We start from the raw sequence: 11,733 nt of genomic DNA on the forward strand, positions 1-11,733 counted from the left end.
CCCGAGACCTTAGGGTGACCGTCAAGGTGGCCTCAAAGGTAACACTCTCGGGACCTCCCTACTGGTCCAGTGGTTAAGACTCCGCGCTTCCAATGCAGGGGGCGCGGGTTTGATCCCTGGTCAGGGAACTAAGATCCCACATGCCCACCCGGTGTGGCCAAAAATAAATAAATAAAGGTTACACTCCCTTAGGCCATGTGCCTTGGGTGTGGTTGTCATTACAGGAAGTTAAGGCCCCATTTTCAGAAGTAGAAGTGGCGGACAAGGGAGGAGGGGGGAATGGGGCGGAAGAAAGTCACAGCTGTCCCCCACCCCCCTCCCTCTGGCGCCTTGCTCTTTTTGAAGATGCCAGCTCAGTCGCCCACACCCCACAGAAGACAACAGCACACGTCCCGGGCTTTCCCCATCATCTTCTCGGAGGTTTATTTCCAGCCCCGCCCCTCTTAGACAGGACCCCGCCCCTCCGAGGCCTGGCCACGCACCCAGGCCCGCGCCGCCGCCGCCCCCCAAGCGCAACTTTAGGCTATTCGGCCCGCAGGCGACAGCAGCGAGCTCCGGTCCAGTCCATACCGGCGCACTGACAGTGGCACGTGGTCTCGGCGCGCACGTCCCACGAGCCACAGGCAGAGCCACAGGTGCAGCTGGTGACGGCGAAACCTGCGAGGCGGAGCGAGGAGGAGAGAGCTTGGACTCTGAGCCAGAGGCTGCGGGCCTGAGGTTCCAGGGGGCTGACAGCGTGGGCGGCGGGGAGGCCGGGGGCCTGGACACCAGTGTCCTGAGGAAATGGGGTCCGGGAGTTGGGGGAAGGGACAAGGATGGGAGTGCAGACCAGGACATTACAGAAGTAGAGGCTGAGACTCTGTGGTCCTAGAGAAATAGAGGCTGGACCTAGGGGAGGGGGTTATGGGGTACTGAGAACAGAACTGAGAGCCTGGACCACGGGTTCTGTACTCACCTGCGGGGCAAGTGACCAGGTGCCCCCTGGAGGTGACACTCCGGCAGTCCAGGCCAATGTTCCTTATTGCCTCAGGAACTATGGAAGGAGTGACGGAGGTAACTGTGAAACCGAGCTGCCCCTCCCCCAATCTCATGCTGCCCAGGCCCTGGTGGTTTGGAGATGGGCGGCGGGCTCAAGAAAACCGCCCCTGGGGAAGGCCCAGGGGGTCGGGAGCTCATCACCTCTCAAGATTCTGCTTTGAGGTGGGTGTTTTGGAGGGAGGAGGGTTTGGAGCTGTTGCTAAAGGTGGAGCTGGGGGGAAATGGGGTTGGGTTGGGTTTGGGGTTGAGATTTGGTTGGGGTTGGAGCTGGGGTTGGCTTGATGTTCGCTCCATGTCAGGAATCAGAGGGGCCCCTGAGGCCCCTGCCGAGGTTGGATGCGAGGGTGCTCACTTAGGGAGCTGGTGAGTTCCTGGATCTTCTCACTGATGGCTTTATCCATGGGACACGTCAACTTGCCACACACCAGCAGCCCCAGGACTGGGAGGAGGAGGAGGGAGAGAGCCTTCATCCTGTAGGTGCTGCAAGAGGGAACCGAGAGACCCCAGCTGCATCAGCCCCTCTCCAACCTGGGAAGGGTCAGGCCCACAGAATGTGTGGGATCGGGAACCCTGGGTCCCCACGGGGGACGGGGCTGGAGGCCCAGCTTTGCCCCTAAAGGCGGGAGCAACTGTCACTTACCCTCTCCGTGGACTCAGCAGGCCCAATTTTGGACACGAATGACGCGCCTCTGCCTCAGCTGTCTCTTTAAAGCCTCCGAGTGTGGGGCTTCCTGTCTTGGCTAAGACCCCTGGCATCCTGGGCCTCCCTTCCCACATCCGGGGCTAAGAGGAAGCCCCCAGGGTAGAGTCCAGGGACCTAGTGATGCCACAGCCTCTCCTTCAAGAGCCTTCCCTTCCCACATCCAGGCTGGGACTGGTCCAGAGGGTAGAACCTGGGGGATAACTCCAGGAACCATAGTCGACGGGGCAGGGAGAGATATAGGAGCTCGTACGGAGGGGAGGGGGCACACGAACGTGACCAAAATAATGTCCTTGTTTGAGAACTGCATGCCATGTTCATTCCCAAAAAGCTATCACCATAGAAGAGATAGATAAAATCACGGTTTATTCCTTCGATAGAATAATCGACAATTGAAGTGTGCAAACTACGGCCCATGGGCCAGATCTAGCCCACCGTCTTTGTTTTTTTCTTTTTCTTTTTTTTGGCCACACTGAGCATCATGCGGGATCTTAGTTCCCCAACCGGGGATCGAACACCCATCCCCCTGCAATGGAAGCACGGAGTCTTAACCACTGGACCACCAGGGAAGTCCCGCCTACCATCTATTTTTGTATGACTCATGAGCTAAGAATGGTTTTCACATTGTTTGGGTTTGTTTTGTTTCCAATATGGATGGCTTTTTTTAAAATTGTGATAAAACACCCGTAACATAAAATGTACCATTTTAACCATTTTCAAGTGTAAATTCAGCAGCATTAAGGCAGTGTGACCACCGAGGCAGACACTGGAATGCTGTGACCACAAGCCAAGGAATGCCAGAAGCCACCAGAAGCTGAAAGAAGCAAAGAACCAACTTTTCCCTAGTCTTTAGAGGGAGTATGGCTTGATTTCAGCCATACAGTGTCGTGCAATCATCAGCCCTGTCCATTTCCAGAACTTTCTTTTTACCATCCTAAACTGAAACCTTACCTATTAAACGCTAAGTCCCACTTCCTCTTGAAGCCCCTGGTAATCTCTCATCTAGTTTCTATTTCTATGAATTTGCCTATTCATATAGCAAATAAGTGGAATCATACAATATTTATCCTTTTGTGCCTGCCTTATTTCACCGAGCATAACATTTTAAGGTTCATCCATGTTGTAGCATGGATCAGAACCTCATTCCTTTTTAAGGCTAATATTCAATTTTATGTCCATGCCGCATTTCGTGTATCATCTGTTGATGGACAGTTGGGTTGTTCCCACCTTTTGGCTATTGTGAAGGATGATGCTATGAACCTAGGGGCAGGACAGGATAAAGACACAGACGTAGAGATGGACTTGAGGACACGGAGAGGGGGAAGAGTAAGCTGGGGCGAAGTGAGAGAGTAACACTGACATATATATTCACTACCAACTGTAAAATAGATAGCTAGTGGGAAGCAGCTGCATAGCACAGGGAGATCAGCTCAGTGCTTTGCGACCACCTAGAGGGGTGGGATAGGGAGGGTGGGAGGGAGGGAGATGCAAGAGGGAGGGGATATGGGGATATATGTATGCATATAGCTGATTCACTTTGTTATACAGCAGAAACTAACACAACATTGTAAAGCAATTATACTCCAATAAATATGTTTAAAAAATTAAAAAAAATAACTTTTGAAGGATGTAAAAGAAGTAGGCAGCTCTAACTACAGGCAGGGTGAAAAGCAGAGAGAATGTGTGGAACCCCCTGGGGCTCCCCAGGGACTCAGTTTGAAAACCCTTAGTTCAGTAGCAGGAAAGAGTTATATATGCCCTGATAAAGAAATGTTCACATATTGAGGTCTGGGGAAGTCATTCTGGCTTATACATGAGTTAATGTGAATTTTGTGCTAGGTAAAACAGCCTGCTTGTGGCCTATGAAAACTACATTGTGCGTTTGCTTTAATTATTAAAGAAAAGGGCACATTGACCAGAAGTAAAGAATGTCCATGTTCAAAATAAAGATTAAAGCCCCTCTTCCTGGGATGCCAGGGCTGGTCCTCCTTTGATGATAAGACTCCCTTCCCAGGCGCCGAGGTCATACCGACTCGCTGTGTACATGCTGATCTGTTTTTATGAAACCTTGAAGGAGTGTCTCCCTGACTTCTTTTATGTTCTCTGTTCTTACAAGATATAAAACTGTGCTGAAAACCCTGCTTCTCCCAAGCAGTTTCTCAGAGTTTTCCTCTGAGAAGCTGTCTTCTGGGCTCTATAGTCCTCAGTTTGGCTAAAATAAAACTCTTTCTATTGCTATTATTGATTGTTTATTGATTATTGTCATCGATAGCCCCTTAATTCTCTTTAAAAAAATCCCTTTATTCTCCCTGATTTCTACCAGCAAAACTGAGCTCTAGTGACCTTTTACATCTGATACTACTTAATACAATTCTAGAACCAGGTCTTTAAAAAGTACAATAGGGCAATCACATAACTACAATTTTTAAAACTCAATCTTATTGAGGTATAATTTCCATATAATAAAATGCATCTATCTTAAGTGTTCAGTTGCAAACATTTTGACAAGTCTATATACCTGCATACTGCACGAATGTTTTGTTTTTCCCAAGTATTGCTTTTTTAAAAAATCAGGTGTAATTTACATACGGCAAAATTCGCCCTTTTTCCTGAGTTCTGAGTTTTGACAAATGCATACAGTTGCGTAACCACTGCCACCAAATACTTATAATTTAAATTATAATTGGAAGAAAAAAAAGGAAGTTTCCCAAAGATCTGAAGGAAAACTGTCCTGAAGTAACAGAGAAGGAGATTTTTCTACCCACACAACTGGTTTTCCTGTGCGCTGCAGATCTTGTGAATATTGGTAAGTGTTACCAGCTTGTTCTCACCTCTGTTAATATACATCTGTCCTTGAAGTAATTTTGAACAAAGAGGCCTGTATCACTCAGAGGACTGGAAACTGTTGCCACTTGTTGTGAAACTGACTTCCAGAGGCAACCTACGCTTCTGACTGGTTGCCTTGCTACATAACTTGGCCTAGTGATGATGTCGCAGTGACAGGTACCTCTGCCAATCAGAAGAGAGTCACTGACACCTGCTTCCTGTCCCACAAGGATGAAAGAAAATAAAAGTAAAAGCCTTGATAATTATTAGAGAAATGCTAATCAAAGCCACAATGAGGTACCACCTCACACTCGTCAGAATGGCCATCATCAAAAAGTACAAACAATAAATATCATATATATATATATATCTCAACACTGTTTCACTGTGTTGTACACCTGAAGCTAACATGACATTGTAAATCAACTGTACTTCAATAATAAAAAACATAATAAAATTTTAAAAATTAAAAAAACTGTTGGTGGGAATGTAAATTGGTACAGCCACTATGGAGAACAGTATGGAGGTTCCTTAAAAAACTAAAAATAGAACTACCATACCAGCAATCCCACTCCTGGACATATACCATGAGAAAACCATAATTCAAAAAGAGTCGTGTACCACAATGTTCACTGCAGCTCTATTTACAGTAGCCAGGACATGGAAGCAACCTAAGTGTCCATCGACAGATGAATGGATAAAGAAGATGTGGCACATATATACAATGGAATATTACTCAGCCATAAAAAGAAATGAAATTGAGTTATTTGTAGTGAGGTGGATGGACCTAGAGTTTGTCATACAGAGTGAAGTAAATCAGAAAGAGAAAAACAAGTACCGTATGCTAACACATATATATGGAATCAAAAAAAAAAAAAAAAAGGTTCTCAAGAACCTAGGGGCAGGACAGGAATAAAGATGCAGACGTAGAGAATGGACTTGAGGACACGGGGAGTGGGAAGGGTAAGCTGGGACGAAATGAGAGAGTGGCATGGACATATATACACTACCAAATGTAAACTGGATAGCTGGTGGGAAGGAGCCACATAGCACAGGGAGATCAGCTCAGTGCTTTGTGACCACCTAGAGGGGTGGCATAGGGAGAGTGGGAGGGAGGGTGACTCCAGAGGGAAGAGATATGGGGATATATGCATATGTATAGCTGATTCACTTTGCTATAAAGCAGAAACTAACACATTATTGTAAACAATTATACTCCAATAAAGATGTTTAGAAAAAATTTAAAGGAAAGGGGAATGGTGTGGAGGCAGGAGGGAGAGTCTGACCACAGCTTCCTGACAGCCTCCACCTTGTGCCCCATTTCACAGATGGGAAAACTGATGTTGGGTGAGGCTGAGTCACTCCCGAAGGGGAGATTTCAGATCCAGATTTGTTGGATGCCGGAGTCCTTATTTATTTGGCCGCAGCTCTTGGCTTGTAGGATCTTACTTCCCGGACCAGGGATTGATCCTGCGCCCCCAGCAGTGAAAGCGCCGAGTCTTAACCACTGGACTACTAGGGAAGTCCCAGAAAAGAGTTTTATTTGAGCCAAACTGAGGACTATAGCCTGGAAGACGGCCTCTCTGATAACTCTGAGGAACTGCCCCAGAGATGCATGGTTTTCAGCGCAGTTTTATATCTTGTCAGAACAAAGAACATCAAACAAGTCAGGGAGGCACTCCTTCAAGGTTTCAAAAAAAAAAAACAGATCAGCATGTACACAGCGAGTCGGTATGACCTCGGTGCCTGGGAAGGGAGTCTTATCATCAAAGGAGGACCAGCCCTGGCGTCCCAGGAAGGGAGGCATTTAATCTTTATTTTGAACATGGACATTCTTTACTTCTGGTCAATGTGCCCTTTTCTTTAATAATTAAAGCAAACGCACAATGTAGTTTTCATAGGCCACAAGCAGGCTGTTAGCATAAAACAGGCTGTCAGCATAGGCCACAAACAGGCTGTTAGCATAAAATTCAAGTTAACTCATGTATAAGCCAGAATGACTTTCCCTATATCTCAATATGTGAACATTTCTTTGATCAGTATATATGTATTAAATCACTACGTTGTACACCTTAAGCTTATGTCAACGAAGCTGGGGGACAACCAGATTCCACATTTAAGTATTTGTCTGTCTCCATCTGACTTATTTCATCCAGCAAATACTTTATGTAAATCTATGTAGACGATACAGAATGAGGCACGGTATGTAGTGGATGCTTCAAACGTAGCTTTTTTTCGGGAGGAGGATCAATATTTTCCCAGAATTTCCCCAACCATAGACAGGGATCAAGGCTCTGAGTGGTCACTCAATGTGGAGGGGCCACCAGCCAGAACTTCCTCTTCCTGTCCTGTCCCCTCAATACCTCAGCCCTGGGGACCCCATCTCAGCCCAACAGGAACAGAACTTTCCCACTTTCAGGGCTATTTCCTCACCTCCAGGAGTCTTTTCACAATATTTTTGGCAGTAGCTGTTGGTTAACTTGTGTTTTCAGATTTGGAGCAACTTTACAGGAAAAAAAAAAAAAAAAAGGGTGGGGGAAGCTTGCCTTGCTTCCTTGACATCTGCTGGGTTCCCCGGGGCCACTCAGCCCCTCCCCCAGAGGCCTCAGGCAATTCTTGCTTTGCTAGGGTCCTGGAGGTTTCACCATCCCACCTCCACCCCTCTCCGCCCAGCCGGCAGCTCCACCATGTCTGGGATCCTCACTTTTTCGTTCTTTTTTAAAGCAGCTTTATTGAAGTATAATTTACATACCACATTCATCCATTTCAATTGTACAACTCAGTGATCTGTAGTAAGTTTCACAGGGTTGCACAGCCATTACCACAATCCAATTCTGGAAAGTTTCTATCACCCCTAAAAGGAATCTTGTGCTCCTTTGCAGTCACTCTCTATTCCCACCCCCATCCCTAGGCAACCACTTTCTGTCTGTGAATTTGCTTATTCTGGACATTTCATATAAATGGAATCGTACACTATGTGGTCTTTTGCATCAAGCTTATTTACTTAGCATAGTGTTTTGAGGTTCATTAATGTCATAACATGTATTTTGGTCCTTGACTGAGCTGCATTCCATCGCCTGGATGTACCACATTGATTTCCATTCACCAGCTGATGGGCATTTGGATTGTTTCCACCTTTTGGCTATTATGAATAATGCCATGAACATTCCTGGACACGTCTTTGTGTGGATGTATATTTTCCTTTCTCTTGGGTGAATTCTTTTTAATGCAGGGTCAGTTTCCATTGTCTAAATGTACCGTAAAGTATTTAAACTTTTATTTTTTTAAAAAAACTGAAGTAGAGTTGATTTACAATGCTGTGTTAGTTTCAAGCGTACAGCAAAGTGATTCAGTTATACACACACATATATATATTCTTTTTCAGATTCTTTTCCATTATAGGTTATTACAAGATACTGAGTATAGTTCCCTGTGCTATACAGTAGGTCCTTGTTTTTTACCTATTTTATATATAGTCGTGTGTCTATGTTAATTCCAAACTCCTGGGAATTCCCTGGTGGTTCAGTGGTTAGGGCTCAGCACTTTCATTGCCGTGGGCCCGGGGTTCCATCCCTGGTAGGGGAACTAAGATCTGCACAGCGCAGCAAACAAACAAACAAACAAAAAAAAAAACCCCCAGAAATCCAAACTCCTAATTTATCTCCCCCGCTCACTTTTATTTTTAAGTAGAGCAAATTCAAGACCACAAACTTTTCCCTCCTGTTAACTTGGATGAGATATTGCTCTAGCAGAGCCCCCTGCCCTGCACAGCATGGGCTGAGAAGTCTCCCTGCTATGATGTGTCCCCATGTCCCCACAACCAAGAGCATCAGTGCTCACCACCCCAGGGGTGCCCTCCTGACCTTCTGAAGCCCTGATGCTGACCTGAGGAATCCTTTTTTCTCACTTTGTGGAGTCCTCCTTCTTGGCACATCCTGAGAACTACCGCCTAGCCGGGGCCAGACCATCTTACAGTATTAAATAATAATGATGTATTATTATATTAATACTATATTATCTTGGTATATATTAATATATTATTATTGTGGCAGTCGGTGGTTCTTGGATGTTGCCTCTAAGCTTATACCATGACCACCGGTGACTCTGGAGTCTGTTCCCACTCCCGCCCTCCCCATGAGCTCATGTGTCCAGCTGCCCCCCGGGGATTCAGCGACCTAATCCACACCCACAATAACACGTAACAAAACGCGCTAGGTTGTAACTTTCCATACGAACCAACTTCAGTAGTTGCTGAGAGTCCTTTCAAGAAGGATCCCAGCTGATTCCAGTGGGAGGAATGACAAGTTTGAAAATAATCTTCAAGAGATATTGGCAATAAATAAATAGATAAAATTTTAAAGTACAGAAAAAAAAATTGGGGAATTCCCTGGCAGTCCAGTGGTTAGGAATCCGCGCTTTCACTGCGGTGACCTGGGTTCGATCCCTCGTTGGGGGACTAAGATGCCACAAGCCTCGCAGCGTCGGGGAAAAAAGTAATAAAATTAAATTTAAAAAAAAAAAAAAGGGAGAGATCGGAAGGAATCCATGGCTGCTAAAACCTTTATGTGGAGAATTGTTGGAAACCAGGGACACCTCCCGCCCGCCCCCAACCCACCGACCAATCGTAGGGACATGACATCATGGAGCTCCTGACGTGAGGCCTCACAGGACGCAGAGAGAGGGTGGATTTTACCCTCACACGAGGGTTTTGAGAATTCTGTGTAATGCATGTGGAGGGCTTGGCAGGATGCCTGGGACGTGGTCAGGGCCTGACACTACCGGCTGCTGTGGCCCATTTTCGGGGGCGGGGATGGGGGTGGTCCGTGAATATTTGTAGAATCAAAATGCCCTGAGGTGGGAGACTTTACAACATCATCTACGTACAAATAAGGGCCAGAGGCCGAGGCGATTTAAGCAACAGAGTTTCGCTGGCGCTGAGAACTATTGAGTAACTCATGACCTACTCCCCCTCCCCCACCCCCGCCGTCTCTAATTAGGGTCACCCAAGCTCGGGTTACAGACGCTAAAGAGCAAAGCAGCCAGCAAATTGAGCCACAGCGCCCCCTGGCGCTCGGAGCGCTTACCTACCTAAGCGGGTCCCGGAGGAAAACCGCGGCTTTCCAAGGAGGAGAGTTTAAAAGTTAAACTTAAAAAAAAATTAACTAATTAATTGATTTTGGGCAGCGTTGGGTCTTCCTTGCTGCGCGTGGGGGCGTGGCAGCTACTCTTCGTTGCGGTGCGCGGGCTTCTCATTGCGGTGGCTTCTCTTGGTGCGGAGCACCGGCTCTAGGCGTGTGGGCTCAGTAGTTGTGGCTCGCGGCCTCTAGAACACAGGCTCGGCAATTGTGGCTCACGGGCTTAATTGCTCCGTGAGCATGTGGGATCTTCCCCCACCACGGAGCGAACCCGTGTCCCCTGCATTGACAAGCGGATTCTTAACCACTGCGCCACCAGGGAAGTCCCTAAAAGTTAAACTTTTGAATCCACCTCCCTCCCACTCCGTCTCCCAGTCTAAAGGCTTCCCTGCCAAAGCCGTGGCGAGGGGCGGGGCATCCAGGGCCAGCCGTCTCAGTGGTCTGAGATGACTCACTTTCTCCCCTGCACCTCATCTACTCGACAGCCTTGCACGTCCATCTTTCTGCCCTATTACGCGTTTCGCATAAATCTTAGTAGAATTGCTGAATCGGAGGGGTTTTTGCTTCTCCAAGGCCCTACCTGCAAAACTGTCCGAGCAATTTTTCTGGCAAGAGTGTCTTTAGATTTCTCTGAATTCTCAAAATGATAGGTGACCTCAAAATCAGGGCCAAGTCTTCCGTGGGCAGGGAAGGAGGGCCTCAAGTGTCCTGTGTCCCCCCCACGCCCCCCTGGTCGCAGTCTTGGAGGGGCCACAACTCCAGAGGTGACAGGATGGAAATGAGTACTGCTCCACTGGGGGGCGCTATACCCAATTTACCCACCCACCAGGGCCCCCTCCCAAGGCACTCATCCCAGCTGAGCCCCATCGCCAACATTAGACTTGGGGCCCCCACCTGACCCTGCTCAGATCCTTTCTGTAGTTTCCCATCATCCCAGCAGGGGCCAAATCCTCACTCAGGCCCCAGGTGGCTCTCAGACCTTGTCGTCCCTCAAGACCTTTCCCTCTGGCTCCATTCTGCTCTCTTGCCTTTGCCTCCACTGTGCCCTCCCCTCCCTTCCCAGACTCCTCTTCACTTTCATTCTCTTAAGTGCCACCTCCTCCAGTAAGCCTTCCCAGGCTGCCCCTGAGTGGATTACCATGTTCTTGGGGATCCCACAGCCACCTGTGCCACAGACTGCCAGCCTGGCTGTGTGTCTGTGCCCCAGAGAGAAGGGCCTTCATCTATCTTATTCAGGCTGTGAGATTCACATCTCACTTTAGCTGAGTGTTATGGGCTGAACTGTGTCCCCAGAAAATTCATATGCTGAAATCCTAACCCCCATGCCTCAGAATGTGACTGTATTTGGAGACAAGATTTTTAAAAGATAATTAAGTCAAAATGAGGTCATTAGTGTAGACTTTAAGCCAATATGACTGGTATCCTTATAAGAAGAGGAGATTAGGGGCTTCCCTGGTGGCACAGTGGTTAAGAATCCGCCTGCCAATGCAGGGGACACAGGTTTGAGCCCTGGTCCGGGAAGATCCCACATGCCACGGAGCCACTAAGCCCGTGCACCACAACTACTGAGCCTGCGCTCTAGAGCCTGTGAGCCACAACTACTGAAGCCCGCGTGCCACAACTACTGAAGCCCACGTGCCACAACTACTGAAGCCCGCACGCCTAGAGCCTGTGCTCCACAACAAGAGAAGCCACCGCAATGAGAAGCCCGTGCACCTCAACGACGGGTATCCCCCGCTCGCTGCAACTAGAGAAAGCACGTGTGCGGCAATGAAGACCCCATACAGCCAAAAATAAAATAAATTAAAATAAATAAATTTTAAAAAAGAAGAAGAAGAGATTAGGACACAGACACACACAGAGGGAAGAGCATGTGAAGACACAGGGAGAAGATGGCCATCTACAAGCCAAGGAGAGAGGCTTTAGAAGAAATCAACCCCGCCGACACCTTGATCTTGGACTCCCGGTTTCCAGAACTGTGAGAGAATAATCTCTGTTGTGTAGGTCACCCGGAATGTGGCACTTTGTTATGGC

The 11,733-nt window shown here is 47.6% G+C and overlaps 1 protein-coding gene across 2 annotated transcripts; it reads right to left on the reverse strand.

The window, feature by feature from the left end:
* Positions 1-507: 507 nt before the first annotated feature.
* On the reverse strand, positions 508-1,741 carry RETN (resistin). Of its 2 annotated transcripts, XM_065874722.1 has the most exons (4): positions 1,679-1,741; positions 1,391-1,518; positions 956-1,033; positions 508-657 (listed from the first exon to the last, which is right to left on the reverse strand). In XM_065874722.1, the coding sequence occupies exons 2-4, from the start codon at positions 1,506-1,508 to the stop codon at positions 524-526; spliced, it is 330 nt and encodes a 109-aa protein (XP_065730794.1). In that variant the 5' UTR covers positions 1,509-1,518; positions 1,679-1,741; the 3' UTR covers positions 508-523. The 2 variants fall into 2 exon arrangements, with proteins under 2 accessions (XP_065730794.1, XP_065730795.1); XM_065874723.1 differs by lacking the exon at positions 956-1,033 and having other exon boundaries at positions 1,679-1,695.
* Between the last annotated feature and the right edge of the window lie 9,992 nt (positions 1,742-11,733).

Source organism: Phocoena phocoena, chromosome 3, assembly GCF_963924675.1.
Source record: "Phocoena phocoena chromosome 3, mPhoPho1.1, whole genome shotgun sequence".
Classification (NCBI taxonomy): Eukaryota; Metazoa; Chordata; class Mammalia; order Artiodactyla; family Phocoenidae; genus Phocoena; species Phocoena phocoena.